The sequence below is a fragment of the Spermophilus citellus genome, assembly GCF_964194105.1.
Source record: "Spermophilus citellus genome assembly, chromosome: 4".
Taxonomy (NCBI): domain Eukaryota; kingdom Metazoa; phylum Chordata; class Mammalia; order Rodentia; family Sciuridae; genus Spermophilus; species Spermophilus citellus.
The window spans coordinates 21,947,306-21,962,686 of NC_138185.1; the positions used below are offsets into that span (position 1 = coordinate 21,947,306).

The 15,381-nt window shown below is 50.2% G+C and overlaps 2 protein-coding genes across 2 annotated transcripts in view; both read left to right on the plus strand.

Moving 5' to 3' along the window:
• The window catches only part of MTCL2 (microtubule crosslinking factor 2), a 351,820-nt gene that overhangs the window by 157,654 nt on the left and 178,785 nt on the right, over positions 1 to 15,381 (plus strand). The window lies entirely within an intron of this gene.
• Positions 1,086 to 15,381, plus strand: part of SLA2 (Src like adaptor 2) — a 16,874-nt gene continuing 2,578 nt past the window's right edge. Inside the window, exons 1-5 of the mRNA XM_081292518.1 lie at positions 1,086 to 1,311; positions 4,198 to 4,331; positions 9,285 to 9,384; positions 9,728 to 9,814; positions 10,481 to 10,584. Coding sequence (XP_081148644.1) covers positions 4,241 to 4,331; positions 9,285 to 9,384; positions 9,728 to 9,814; positions 10,481 to 10,584 — 382 coding nt within the window. The 5' untranslated portion in view covers positions 1,086 to 1,311; positions 4,198 to 4,240. The remainder of the gene's footprint in view (positions 1,312 to 4,197; positions 4,332 to 9,284; positions 9,385 to 9,727; positions 9,815 to 10,480; positions 10,585 to 15,381) is intronic.

The window sequence follows — 15,381 nt, forward strand, 5'->3', positions numbered from 1 at the left end:
GGGATTGAACTTGGGCACTCGACCACTGAGCCACATCTCCAGCCCTTTTGTTATATTTTACTTAGAGACAGAGTCTCACTGAGTTGCTTAGTGCCTCAATATTGCTGAGGCTGGCTTTGAACTCGTGATCCTCCTGCCTCAGCCTCCCGAGCCGCTGGGATCACAGGTGTGCGCCACCGTGCCCATCTAAATTACTTATGAAGAGAAAAGAGATGCAGAAAGAGATGGAGAACAAAAGAAGATAAAGGGGAAGAGAAGGAAAAAAGGAAGGAGAGAGAAAGAAATGCAAAATCTTGCTGCACACAGTGTCGTACACCTGCAGTCCTGGCTACTCAGAAAGCTGAAGCATCAGGATATAAATTTCAAGCCTAGCTTGGGCAACTTGGTGAGGCTCTGCCTCAAAAAATAAAAAGGGCTTGGGATGTAACTTAGTGGTAGAATATTCCTGAGTTCTATACTCAGTACCACAAAAAGAAAGAAAAATGCCAAAATATAAGCCCCACTTCAGACCAACTGAGGCAGAATCTATAGTTTAGGGCTGGGGATGCAGCTCAGCGGTAGAGCACTTGCCTAGCATGCATGAGGTCCTGGGTTTCATCCCCAGCACCACAAAAAAGTAAAGTGTGGGAAGGCAGTGCTTCCCAAGCTTACCAAAGGATTCTCTTGGAATATTTAAAGTTTAATTCCTAGGCTTCTCCTCTGACAACCTAAATTCAGAAGGCATGAAAGGATCCCAGAAACAGTAGTACTAAAATTAAGTTGCTTCAGTGATTACTATGGTCAGGCCAGCATGGGAAACCCCTGCTCATTTCTCTCAGACCCGGACCAAGCCACAAAGCCGGAAAAGAACCTCCTGCTCTGGGATCATACAGAGGCAGCCACTGCTACCCTAGAAACAGGAACTTGGGCAAGGTGGCTCCTCGATGGTCTCTGATGCCGTCAGAGGAAGCGAGTGGTTGTGAGAACCACAATCTGCAGACAGGAGCCAGAGCTCAGAGGAGGCATGCCTGTGTCTGTGACACCTGCCTTGTCCTGCTGTGCTGGTGAGGATTGCACAATCTGGGGTCCCTAAGGAGCCTGGGTCCCTGTCCTATCCTGGAGTACAAACTGCTGATCACCAGATAGATGCTGAACTAACCCACTCTGACATCAAGAGTCCTTCTGAAGTTCCTCCGAGGAGTCTGAGTTCTGGGTGGCCTAGGACCAAGGACATTGGCAGATTTCCAGAAGGGGCCCCCAAAACCCTAAGCTGACCAGCCAAAGCATGGTTTTAGCTGATGCCCTGCCCAAGTCTCTGATGACAAGAAACCAGTAAGTATACTTGCTTCTGTTTCCTGGTGGGCTCAGCATAGATGAGGAAGAGTGATGCCCTCCAGGGCTGGGAGTGGGCTTTATTTACAGTTAGGAAGCAAATGTTCCAGGAGGAGGGGAGGTGCTTCTACTGGGACTGTAAGAGGTGGTTTCTGGGACCCTGAAGGAACTAAGATCCCCTCTCCCACTTTGACCACCTCCTGGAGATTTATTTTATTCTCCAGCTTGTTTTTGTACATTGCCTGTTCTAGACCCCTCTTGGTTAGTTACTTGTTGTGTGACTTTTGGCCCCTTTCTGGGCCACAGTCTTTCAAATTCAGTTGAGTAAGAGGGCTGTGGATTATCCTCTCTGAAAACACCCCCAGCTGCCAGATCTTTCAAAGAGTGAGATTCTCAGTTGAAAAAGCAGGAAAGGGTTTGGGAGTGTACCTCAGTGGGGCCCTGGATGCTGTTCTCAACTCCAAAAAGAAAAAGAGCAAGAGGCCCCCCTTTAGCTTAATCCAAATTCCTCATTCTTACCCCCACTGCTGAAAAATGATCTTCACAGGCACCGAAGAGTGGATCGTAGTCCAGCTCTGCACTAACCAGCTGCCCAAGCACGAGGTCATCCTCTGGGGCCCTGGTCCTTGCATCTGAAATGAGACTCAAGTGGGATGATCAGAACAAAGCCGGGCAGTGTGCTGATCTCAGCTGCCTTTTACTCTTTCCTGCCACCCACTCACACAGGTCCCCTAGAAAGTGCCTAGCACACAGTAAGTTGCTGAAGTATGTGTGGTTAATGATTCGATTTCCTCTTATAAATATTGCAGCCCACACCTCCTTCTCCTGGGCCTGCCCTGCTGCCACCTGGTCTTCATATTGCCTCAGGGGCTTCCTGGCCTGGACCAGATCAGGTGGAGAAAGCTGCAGAGCCCAGCATGCATGCAGCTCCCTTATTGCCCTGGCACCCATCCCCCAGCCCCACCTGCAAAGAAGTCCTCTCTGAGTTGATTGCAGTTGATGATTGTGGTCTTGCTGAAGGAGGGGAAAGGAAACTAAGCCTTACTGACACCTGCTCCATGCCAAGCTCCTCCCCTTCTCCTCACAACCCTGTGGAGTCAATATTATGATTCCTGCTTTGTCTAAGGACACACAGCTCAGACCAGGCAAGTCTGAATAAGTCTGAATAAGTCACCCATGCTACCCAGGTCAGATGGAAAGTGAAGCATTTGTCCTGTACCTCATACCCAAGGGGTAAGGATGGGCTGGGGCAGCAGGGACGCTGAGGAACCAAACTGAAATGGTGCCCTAGCGCTTAGGGACCCAGCGCTCTCACTGGGCAGCAGCACCATCTCACTCCAACGCTGCCGGAACCAAAAAGAGTAGAAAATGTGCCAAGTGATGGCCCATCTTGCTCCTGTCTCTGAACACTGAGCTCCGCATGGAGAAGCAGCAGCAGACAGGTATTATGATTCCCATTGATGACATGGGACTGGAGAACAGAGGGCAGGGACCTGGCACAAGTATTCCATCCTCCAAGGCAGGATCTTTACTCCTCAGAGAGGACTGGCCCAGGAGGCCACAGACGTGATGGACATGGTCTTCATCCAGGCAATGTGAGGTTCAAAAGCAAGGAAGGTGACCACCATGTCACCACACCATTTTTTGAGTTCCCCTCTCTAACTCCTCACCCTTGCTAAAGAGCAAAAACTCTGAACGCCAGCTAAAGGGAAACAGACTGGCATAATCATGCCTTGTCTCTACTGAAAAGCATAAAACCATCCGAGAAAAAATACAGAACTCAGCCCAGCCCCCAACATTTTGACACAATGTTTGGAAAGATAAGCATCACTCTAGAATCTGGGAATGTGAATTATTCTAAGGACAAGACACCTGTCCAAAGAAATAATCATTCTGTTCGTTTAGTTAACGGGTATCCAGTGCCTTCTGTGGGGGTCTCACTGGATGCTGGGGAAAGAAGCATGGAATTGTAGGATAATGGCAGATCAAGCACTTGAGTGTAAGGCTGGGGATGTGGCTCAGTGGTGGAGAGCTTGCCTGGCATGTGTGAGGCCGTAGTTTGATCCCCAACACCACAAAAAATAAAATAACTTTGTAAGGAACATAACAGGAAGTTAGAGGCTTCTGAGAAGTGACATTCAGGACAAGAGAAAGGAAATGTAGAGCCTGGGTAGGTTTTTCAGGGAATTATCTCTAGGAGCCATATGCTGGGTGTTGTAATCCCCATTTTTCAGATGCGGAAAAGGAGGCACCAAGAGAGGAAATAGTCTGACAGTCCGTTGCCCATAGCCTTGCAAGTCACTGTCATACAGCCTCCCTGGCATCTTACTCTGCCCTGTAACACCAACAACAACATGTCCAATGTCAGCTCTGATTGTTTTGACACTAATCCCCAAACCCTCTGACTCCACTTGCCACCCTGACCCTAGCTGTGGCTCCTGGTGTGCCTGGAGTGAGCTCACTGTCAGGCCCCTTTCCCTTCCCATACAGTAGTAGAACACGAGCCCACGTCTGAGAAGTGGTTCCAAGTGGGCCACGGGAATTCAAGGGAGAATCAGCAAAGGCTGAGGATTCAGGGAGAGCTGGCTAGGAAAGGGCAGGATACAGATAGATCTGAAAGGGGAGGAGAGGGCAGGCCAGTCATGGAAGGCCCAGGAGCAAAGAACTGAGCATGGCTGCAGCCTAGAGGAGAGGGAATACAGAGAAAGCAGCTTCGCAATTTGCAGGCAGCCTTGGGTCTACAGGAGGAGGCTGGAGTCTGGTCCTGGGGAAAGGCCATTCCCCTAAGCTCTCCAGGAGATCAGCAGGGCCCAGCAGGAGAGAGATGGGTATCTGAGACCAGAGCAGGAGCCATATGCTCTGTCCCCATGGCAGCTTCTCTTTCAGGTCTCCCTGGGTGGTGTGCTTCTAACAGTTCTGCTGAGGAAGGATGGGAAGCCTGCCCAGCCGAAGGAAAACCCTGCCAAGCCCAAGTTCCAGCCCTCCTGTCCCAGGCCAAGGACCTGAGCCCATGCAAGCAGGTAGGCTGTGGGGCCTGGGCAGGCAGCACGAGGCTGCACAGTCCCACACTCCACTACCTCTGTGCCTTCATGACAGGCAACACCTGCACATCACTAGGTATAGACCCAGCACCTACTGTTCTTCTTAGTGAGCCATGAAGGTGGGGGCCCTGCTCCTATGGAGATTACTTTGAGGTAGAAACATTGAACGGCCAGATAAAGGAGAAAACACAAGGGGCTGGGGCATAGCTCAGTGACAGAGCTCATGCCTAGCATGTACAAGGCCCTGGGTTAGATCCTCAGCACTGGAAAAAAAGTAACTCAGTTCCTCAGTCACACGAGCCACATTTCAAGGATTTGGTAGCCACATGGAGCTAATGGACCTTATTGGAAAGCACAGAATATAAGACATTTCCAACACTGCAGAAAATTCTCCTGGACCTCAGAAGAACTGTGAAATACTTGATGCAAAATCAGGGCTCCCTTACTGGTGGGAAAAATAAAATAGCACCTGCAGTATGTATCCTGAGCCATGATTCTCTAAAACAATTCTGACTAAAAATACCAGCTTTTAAAACAGTTGGGCAATTTAAATATCCTAGAAATTTTGGTATTTTTACATCAAAACCATGGCCTCTGGTTTATCTCTTGTTCTTTGAAACATCCCATAAATCCATTTTCAAATCACATCCTGATTTAGAGTTTGGATAAAGTATTAGGGGCAGGGGCTGTAGCTCAGTGGTAGAGCGCCTGCCTAGCATGAGGCCCTGGGTTTGATCCCCAGTACCGTGAAAAAATAATAATAATAATAATTAAGGGAAGAGAACCAATAGGGTGGTGGGGGAGAGATATCCATTGTTAGGAATCAGCTCACGTGAGTATGGGATTGTCAAGTCTGAAGTCTGCCGAGCAGGCTGCAGACCCGAGGGGAATCGGTGCTATGGTCCTGAGTCCAATGGCAATCCACAGGCAGAACTAATCCATGTCCTCAAAGGACCTTGGGTGTCTCTCATAAGGCCCTTGATTGATTGAATGAGGCCCACCCATGATAATCCGCTTTACTCAGTCTACCAATTTAATTTTTTTTTTTAAGAGTATCTTTACAGCAACATCTAAACTGGTGTTTGGCCAAATATTATCTGGGTACTGTGGCCAAGCCACAATGACCCATAGAATTAACCTCACAGATAACAAGATCACTCCAAGCCAAGCCATGCTTCTAGAAGGACGTGGGCAATTAAGCTGGACTAGAGACTGCAAAGCTAAGATGTCTGGGTATCAAGGTTTGGGTAGGAGCTGTCCCCAACCCTAAAATTCCCCTATGGTGCAAGGCTTCCTTCCCTCTCCTCTGCCTGAATCCCTTATTTCCCTAATGGTTGCCTCTCCCAGGCCCACAGGCCTTGGCACCCTAGGTCCCAGAGGTTTCCTATTGGGTCAGGAAAACAGTTGCCTCCTTGTAGCTACCATCTGCACTGAGAGGCCCTGCAGAAAGAGACCTGCAAACCACAAACCTCCACCTTGGCTTCCTCCAAGCCTAGCCACAGGCAGCGTCCTGAGGCTGCTCTGAGACATGCCCAGGGCTACTGAGGGTGGTGACCACTCCTGTTGTACAGGGCCCTCCTTGCCTGTGGGGCCCTAGGTGAGCCAAGCTCTCCCTGGCATAGTATCTCCAGGGAAGGAGGGAGGAAGGAAAGGAACACCTCTCAGTAGATCTGCCCCTGTCCCAGCCAGAGTGTGAGTTTGGGGTCACTCCCTCTAGGAGCTATCTGTCCATCAACTTTGCCTCCCTCTTAAGCCTACTGAAGCTCAACTGCAAACCAGTCCTGTGCCAAAACCTGAAGTCACAGCAATGAACAGGCAGGCATAGTCTCTGTCTTTAGGGACAGTTGAGCCCCAGAAACAAACCGTGAACCAACAATGACAGTTGTGTTCAATTTGGCAACTGCATGCTCAGAGAGACTCTGAGATTGTGCGCAGAGGGCCAAGTCAGGGCTGGCTTTCTGAGGAGGTGAAGGGTGAAATCAAGTCAGCCAGTCTGAGTGGGGACAATTGTGAGAGGGTCAGGCCTTCCAGAAACAGGAGGGGCCCTTCCAGGCCTCTTTGTTCCACTCTTGCGGAGTGACCTCCATAAGACTTGTGTTGTTTACTCAAGCAGCAGGCATTTCCCTGCACCATGGGCTGGCTAGGCTTGTGCTACAAAGAGCACTCAGAGATGGAGAGACCTGGTTCCTGAGGAATGCCCCCCCCCCCAAGGGATCTATCTCAGGGGGTGTCTTCTAGGACATGTGGGAAAATGTTCATTCTGAAATCAGTCTCACTCTTCCCTTGGCCACCCATGGCAGAGACCCTTCAGCCACCTCCCAACCTCTGGGTCCTTGTCTGTCCATCTGTGTCTGCCTCTCCCTGTCTAGACCAACTCCATCTCAAAGGCATCTCAGAGTCCCCAGACCTTAACTCCTCCAGGAACATCTAGGAGACCAATGAACCCTTCCTGCTGACCCTGTGCTTTTAATAGCTTAATGCATTTAGGTGCTAACAAGTCTTTCAGGGACCATCCCGAGAAAGGATCAGCAGGGTAGGATGCAAAGGAAGAAGTTTCCAGAAACCACTGAAGGCAAGTTTTTCAGACCTAGAAGTCCCTGCATACATAGTGGGGTCTTGTTAGACTAGGTAGGCTGATCCCTGAGGTGGGTGGGGGATGTTAGTCGTGTGCTAAGAGAGCAACTTGCTGCTTGAGGCTCAGCCTCAAAGTTGGGCCTCCTGGCTACCACATCCTCAGAACCATTCCCAGGCCAGTAACTCCCCTGTGTAGATCTCAGCCTCCTAAGGCGATGGAGCCCCTCCTGAGAGATACATTGCTACCCAAGCCCTTTTCCTCCTGCCAGGGTGGTGTGGTATAGAGTCTGTGTTCTCACTTCTCCTCTGAGTGTCTGTCAGGGCCCCAGACCTCCCTGCACAGTGGGGTTGAGTAGAGAGGACCATCCAGGAGGGCTGACTGAAAGCCCTCACTGGGCTGGACATACAGGTGCTCAGAGAGTGACAGTGGGGAGGAGGCCTAGAACTTTGGCAGCCCCCAACTCCAGCGTGGCACCTGCTCTGGGGTAGGCCTGGAACAGGGGTCTGGAGCAGCCTCTCAGGGGGCAGCACAGACCTCCTCCTACTGCCCTGGGCAGCACAGCACCCTAGAGTTACAGAGCCTATTCATATCTGTCAGCTCACAGGCCCCTCCACAAGCCTGAACAAGTCAACAGGACCAGGAATGAGGGGAGCAGTGGGGTCCCACAGTGGAAGGGAAGATGGCTTTCACTTTCCAGTCCTTTTCTCCTGTCTCCCAAGAGTGAGTGCTCAGGGCTGGTGCTCGGCCATGCCTGCCTCAGGGCTCCAGGGACCCAGGCTCAGCTGCTAGTTTCCTTCCCCAGTTTTCAGAGGTCGTGCGCACTCATAGTACCCATCGCATCAGCAGAAACTAAGACCACACCACACTCATACTTGCTTAGGGTTTCTAGGAGTTTTTTTTTTTTTTAATCACTTTTCTTTTTAAAGAGAGAGAGGTAGAGAGAGAGAGAGAGAGAGAGAGAGAATTTTAATATTTATTATTTAGTTATCGGCGGGTACAGCATCTTTGTTGGTATGTGGTGCTGAGGATCGAACCCGGGCCGCACGCATGCCAGGCGAGCGCGCTACCGCTTGAGCCACATCCCCAGCCCCTAGGAGTTTTGTTTTTGTTTTTTGTTTTGTTTGTGCTGGGGATCAAATCCAGGGCTCTATATGCCAGACAAGCGCCCTAACACTGAGCTGCATCCGCAGTCTAGGGTCGTAGGTTTTGAGTTTCTGAGCAGCAGAATTACTTCATCAAAATCTCTGTGAAGAGCGTGGCACGGTGAATATACAAGGGATTTTAATATACAAGGGATTGAACCAAACAGCACTTAACCACTGAGCCACATCCCTTACCCATAATCCCAGTGACTTGGGAGACTGAGGCAGGAGGATCACATTCAAAGCCAGGCTCAGCAACTCAGTGAGGCCCTAAGCAATTTAGTGAGACCCTGTCTCAAAATAAAAAAGGGTAGGGGAGGGCTGGGGTTGTGGCTCAGTGGTAGAGCGTTCGCCTCACACGTGCAAGACCCTGGGTTCGATCCTCAGCACCATATAAAAAAAATAAATAAGTGAAATAAAGGTATTGTGCCCAACTACAACTAAAAAATAAATATTAAAAAAAAAAAAGGGTAAGGGATGTGGCTCAGTGGTTAAGTGCTCTTTGGTTCAATCCCTTGTATATTAAAAAAAATCTCTGTGAAGAGTTGTATATATAGGGGGCTGGGGATGTGGCTCAAGCCGTAGCGCGCTCGCCTGGTATGCGTGCGGCCCGGGTTCAATCCTCAGCACCACCACATACCAACAAAGATGTTGTGTCCGCCGAGAACTAAAAAATAAATATTAAAAATTCTCTTCTCTCTCTCTCTCTCTCTCTCTCTCTCTCTCTCTCTCTCTCTCTTTCTCTCCTCTCTCACTCTCTCTTTAAAAAAAAAAAAGAAGAGTTGTATATAAAAAGGAGTCATAGGGGCTGGGGTTGTGGCTCAGCATGTGTGAAGGCCTTGCCTAGGACGTGTGAGGCCCTGGGTTTGATTTTCAGCACCACATATAAATACATAAAATAAAGGTCTATCAACAACTACAAAAAAAAAATTTAAAAAGGAGTCATAACCAGGAGCCCCATTCCTCTTTGAACTCAGAAACTCAAAACCTTCTTCTTGCTACATGAGTTTGAAGCCCCCATGAGGACCCCAAGAACTACCTGGGCACCCCCAAGCTCAACAGAGCCCCCTGGAAGAACTTCAGACTCCAGGTGGCCTTCCTGCAGGGTGCCTGTGAGAGGGTGAAAGAGGGAGCCAGACCCAGACCAGATGTCACTAGACCTCATGTCTGGAAGGAAGGCTGACCAGGAGAGTGACTGTCTATCTCTCCATCCAGAGAAGAGCAAGGCCACAGCTGTGGCTCTGGGCAGTTTCCCGGCAGGCAGCCAGACTGAGCCGTCTCTGAGACTAGGAGAGCCATTGACCATCCTGTCTGAGTAAGTCTGTGGGCTCTGGGCACCTGGAGATGCACTAAAAGGGGAGAGGTGCTTCAGAAAAAGCCTGAGGCCTTTTCTGAAAACCTCGCAGGTGATCATAGCCTTGTCTGGGGTTTTAAGCAGCTTGACTACCTGCAGGGAGAGACAGAGGGGCTGGGGCCTTGGAACAGGGAGTTTTGGCTCGTGCCATCTGCTAGCCACCCTGTCCAGGAGGGGTCGGGACTGGCTGGTGGAAACAGGTGGCTGCAGGAGTCAGCCTGAGAGGATCCGTGTGAACCCCAAGTAAGCAGTCCCAGGGTCTTGACCCTTCTGAAAGAGGTGCCCTCTCTGCTTTCTCTTTCAGGGATGGAGACTGGTGGACAGTGCTGTCAGAAGTCTCAGGGAGAGAGTACAGTGTCCCCAGCATGCACGTGGCCAAGGTCTCCCACAGGTGAACACACTCTCACCCCTGCCTGCCTTCGGGGATCTCCTTCCCACAAGCCTGCTCCCCCACGGCCACCCCCAGCCGGACACTGAGTGAAGCTGGGGAGTGAGAAGCAGGCCCAGGCTCTGCTTGGCAGGAGCAGAGAGCAGCAGATCCCAGCACCACTGGCCCTGAGACAGGAGTCTGGGGAGGTGGCTGGGGAAGGCCCCCCAGAGGAGATGTCCTGGTCAGGGGCTCTGGAGAGCATCCAGGATCTAGTGGTGGAGAGTGTGAGAGGCATATGTGAGAGGTGGGCACAGTCTGTAAATGTCTTGAGGCAAGAAAATGGGGACAGTTCTTAGGAAGATGAGGACTTGGAAAGGTAAGAGGAGAGATACGGGGTGCTGGGGGACTGGGCCACGATGGGAGAGAGGCTGGGATCACCCTAGAGGAAATGAGGCCTGCAGCAAAAAACACCAACTGACCCCTTGGTTGTTCTCCTGCGCCCCTATAGCTAGGACAAACTGGAGGGGATCTGAGTCCCTGAGGCCTGCTCTTCATGGTGCAGAGAGAACTGTGAGACCCAGAGTGCAAGGGAGAGAGGGGGCTGCATCCAAGGTCACACAGAGCAGTGGAGGGTTCCAGTAAGATCTTCATGGCCCATCCCCAGTCTCCTTGCCCTTCCTCCTCCAGGTGGCTGTATGAGGGCCTGAGCCGGGAGAAGGCGGAGGAACTGCTGTTGTTGCCTGGGAACCCTGGAGGGGCCTTCCTCATCCGGGAGAGTCAGAGCAGGAGAGGTGGGTGAAAGGCCCCAGCCCTCCTGTGTAGAAACAGCCTAGGAAAGAGTCACTCAGGAATGAGGGTAGACCAAGGCCTGCCCTTATTTGAACTGACTGTGACAGGGTCACAGGGTTCTTAGTCCTCTACCTCAGTCTCTCCCTGGAGCCCCATCCAATATATCTTTGCCTCTTTTCTCCTTCCCTAAGGAGCTCCCTAGGTTGACCTCTTCCAGCCCCTCCTGCTAATTTCTTGGCCACAACAGCAACCCCACCCCCGCCCCCATAAGCTGGCTGGGGCAGGAGGATGGCCCCTGTGCAGCCGCTGGGAACAGGAAACCACAGCAGTGGTGCTGATAGGGACCAGCCCTGCAGACCAACAGGGTGAGCCAGCTGGAGAAGCCACAGGAAGTGCTCCGTGCTCAGTTACCCTACCCCTTCTCTGGCCTGGTTTAGCCCCAGAATCAGGTGACTGGCCCTTGTGGTCACTCTGCCCTTTCCAAAGAAGACACATATACAAGAGAAAAATGGTCGACTGTAAAGAAGAAAGCCCACAGGAATCCATAAAGATCTTTAAGGATCCACATAATTGCTGGGATTAAGGTCCCCATAGGCAACTGCAAAAGGGGGTGCCTCAGTGTGCAGCTCTCATCAAAAAGGGAAACATGTAGGGGCTGGGGATATGGCTCAGTTGGTAGAGTGCTTGTCTCGAATGCACGAGGCCCTGGGTTCAATCCCCAGAACCACCACCTATAGATATCTAGATAGATACATAATAATGATAAAATAATAACAGCTGGGTCCCCTCACCCAGAGGGGACCTTGGCTGCAGGGTGGAATTACCAGGAGAAGATTTAGAAACTCTGGATGCCTGCAAGCCATCTGTTTAATTTCTGATTTAAATTATTCAGGAATTCATCCTGGGCTTTGGAAAATGAAAGTGTGCCCCCACCCCCAGGGGACTCTGAGGTACAGCCAGCATCAGTGAGAGAGAGCAGGGCAGGATTTAGAAACTGGCAGTGCAGGCCAGGCTGGGCAAACCCGCTACAAACATAGCTGCAGGCAACTTATGTTTGAGGTATTTATTTATAAGTAAATGTGTCCTGGGTCACAGTGTAAAATGTTATTCAGTGGTTTGTGGTTAAAAAAAAAAAAAAAAAAAAGTTTTTGAAAGCAAAGTTCTAGGGGCCCAGGCAACAACATGAGATGGTGGTTCTCAGATCCCAGCGTATAGGAGACATCAGGGAACTGGTCAGCAACATCAGCTCTTGGGCCTTGCCACCCACCTACTGATTCAGGCTGCTGGGGACAGAGGCCAGAAATATGCTTCCTTTTTAAGCTCTCTGGATGGTTCTGCTGTTCTCTTAAGTATGAAAAAATAGTTCTAATCTAGGGAATTCAGAAGGAAATAAGGACACAATGTCAGGCTGGGGGCGTGGCTCTGTGAAAGCTCCTGCTAGGCTTAGACAATGTCTTTTACTCTCACCTTATGCATCTTGTGTTTATATAATGAGAATTAACTGTTGACTGAGTCAGTGACAGCAGAATTAGCTTTCCTGGGGCCAAAGTCCAAAGACTGGAAGGGTACTCTGCAGGGGCTGTAGTCTATGTAGACCAAGGTGGAGGGTCTGGGACCCTGAGTTCCCAGGAGCAGCAATCAGGCCTGAGGACGAGGAGAGGTCCTGCATCTCCCTAGAGTCCTCGGCTCTAGGCCTGTGGAGAGCCTTATTCTAGGCTCAAGTAGGGCCCAAGACCTCGGTTATTAAGCGATTTTGTGGAGGTCTCAGGACTGCGCCAGAGGTCAGTGCCCGGGTTAGGGACAGGTCCCAACAGCACCCCTCACTTCGCCTTCCTGCTGTCCTTATGCCTGTTCTGTGTTGGGCACTTTAAGGGAGACTGATGGTTTCTGTCCCCTGGGGGGCTCATCAGTCTCCTTTATAGACATAGAACAGGCAGGGACAGCAGGAAGGTGAGGTGGGAAGCACTTCCTGAGCCTCTCCTCTGCGTTAGGCTTGCTAAGTCAGGACTTAGGTCCTCAGGCAGCAGACAGGGAGGTCTGAAGGTCAGTATCCTTGAGACCATCAGTTTCTTGGACATCTCAGCAGGGAAAGTTCAGGCAGGTGATAGACCTACTTGTCACACTGGGCTCCTGATCTGATCCTTCACACCTCCTCCCAGCGTCACTGGAACAGCTGATCCCAGAGGTCCTGGATGTGACTTTGCCTAAGCCTCCAAAGCTTTCCGGAATCTGGGACCTTACACATTCCCTTTTTTCCTGTGGGTCCCTTTCTAGGCCCCTCATGGCTTCCATGGTGCCCTCTGCCCACCGGGTACGCTGTGAGTACTGGTTCTTTCCGCTGCTTCCTCCTGACACAGTGTCCTCTCCCAGCCTGAAAAGCCTCGTCCTCCATTGCTTCCCTTGCAGACACACACTTGTCCTTCATAACACATTCCAAGTCACCTCCGGATGCTGTTTGTCACACTTTGCTCTCCCGTAGCATCCTACAAAGACCTCTTCTGTAGCTATAGTAAATTTATTTCTTAAAATCTGAGTATATTATCTGATGAGAAAGACACAGGAACTAAATATCCAAAGCAAGGACTACTAGTGGAGTGAGTTGGCACACACCTGCAATCCCAGTGACTCGGGGTACTCAGGAAGGAGGATCACAAGTTTGAGACCAGCCTTCGCAACTTAATGAGACCCTGTCTCAAAATAAAATAAAAAGGGCTGGGCATACAGCACAGAGGTAGAGTGCCCCTAGGTTTAATCCCCAGTACTGAAAATAAATAAATAAATACAAGAAAGAAATGAGGACCGTTAAACAAAACCCTGGATGTGGGATATGCTGGCAAGACAGCTCTTATTTCCCCAGAGGATGATGATTTCATACCTGTGTCTGGGCCTGGTGCAGTGTCCAGCATATAGTAAGTGCTCAAAAGATGTTTACTGAATAAATGAGTCAGTAGGTGAGCATATCTATATATGCAGACAGGATGGAGAGCTGGGGTGGACTGCACCCCAACTGGGAAGGTCCGGGTCATTTAGAGCATCAGACTGCCAAGGACAAAACCACAGTTTCCCCCCAGCACACCCAGCACGTGGGCCTGTGAGTTCCCAGTACGCTGTCTCAGTAGGGTCTGGTCCCAAGAGGCCTTCTGTACCCAGGGCTAGCAGATCCAGGAAATGCACCATGTGTTTTTGCTCCAAACAATGAAATGATAATAAGACTTCAAGGACCAGTCCCATCTGTGAAAGAGGGTGCACACCTACAATCTCAGCAACTCGAGAGACTGAGGCAGGATGATCTAGGCCAACCTGGGCAATTTAGTAAGACCCTGTCTTACTAAATTGGGGGGATTACCAGGGATTGAACTTGGGCACTCAAACACTGAGCCACATTCCTGGCCCTATTCTGTATTTTATTTAGAGACAGGGTCCCACAGTGAGGCTTAGGTCCTCACTAAGTTTCTGATGCTGGCTTTGAACTCACGATTCCCCTGCCCCAGCCTCCCGAGCCACTAGGATTACAGGTGTAAATGCCTGGATCAAAATTTTTAAAAGGCTATAAATATAGTTCAGTAATAGAGCATTTGCCTAACATGGGCAAAACTCTGAGTTCTATTCCCAGTATTGCAATATAAATAAATAAATTAATTAATTAAAAAAAATCATTCCTAATACTATCTGTGCTTATGTGCTTATAAATAGCAATAGGAGTGTAAATGGTGACAAGGGGTCCTTAAAACTACTTGTAGCCATGGCTCTGTCTGTGTGATTAATGGAGAAAACATTCATTCAACAAGCAGATATTGCACATTGACTCTCTGCCAGGTGCTATTCCAAAGGGCAGGGATTCAGCAGTATAAAAAGCAAGATCCCATCAGACACGGTGGTGCACACCTAAAATCCCAGCAGCTCCAGAGGCTGAGGCAGGAGGATCCTGAGTTCAAAGCCAGCCTCAGCAACAGAGAGGTGCTAAGCAACTCAGTGAGACCCAGTCTATAAATAAAATACAAATTAGGGCTGGGGATGTGGCTCAGTGAGTAAGTGCCCCTGGGTTTACTTCCCCGTACCAAAAAAAGATCTGAGAGGATGGTGTGCCTTGGAGACACAGTAGTGAGCATGGGCAGCACAGGTCATATATTTTATAGTTATATATATTCCCCCAGTGCTAGGTTTCAAACACATGGCCTCAGGCATGCTGGGTAAGCACTGTGCCATTGGGCTACACCCCCAGCCCCAGCAGTGGTATTACAATACGTGAATTTGAGTCCAGGGGGTCTGGGTTATAAAGCAGATGTCCTGGGGCTGGAAGAGAGAAGCAGGTATTTGGCACTGGCTGGGAGCATGCTGCAGGAAGGACAGTGGGATACCAGGCAGGTGGGATGGCAGGGCCAGTCACAAATTGCCTTGGTAGGTAAGGTGTTCCCACAGAGGGTTGGGCAGAGCTGGCTTTTTATCCTGAGCCCACCAGCCAGATCTGCAGTGTACCTATCACCCTTTCTGCTCATGCCACCAGCACTGGGGACTGAGCCCCACATCCCAGCCCTTTTAATTTTTTAATTTGTTGTTGTTGAAACAGTGTGTCACTAATTTGCCCAGACTGGCCTCCAATGTGATCCTCCTGCCTCAGTATCTGAGTAACTGGGATTGTAGGCAAGCGCCACCTCTCCTGGCCCCATTCTGGTTCTATTAACTGTGGTGACTCTGATCAGAGTCATGGCTGAAGAACATGCCAAGGGTGTGAGGTCTTGGTGACTAATTCGGGTGGGTTAGTTAGCCTTCGGGGCCCATGTTCAGGTACTTCGCCCTTT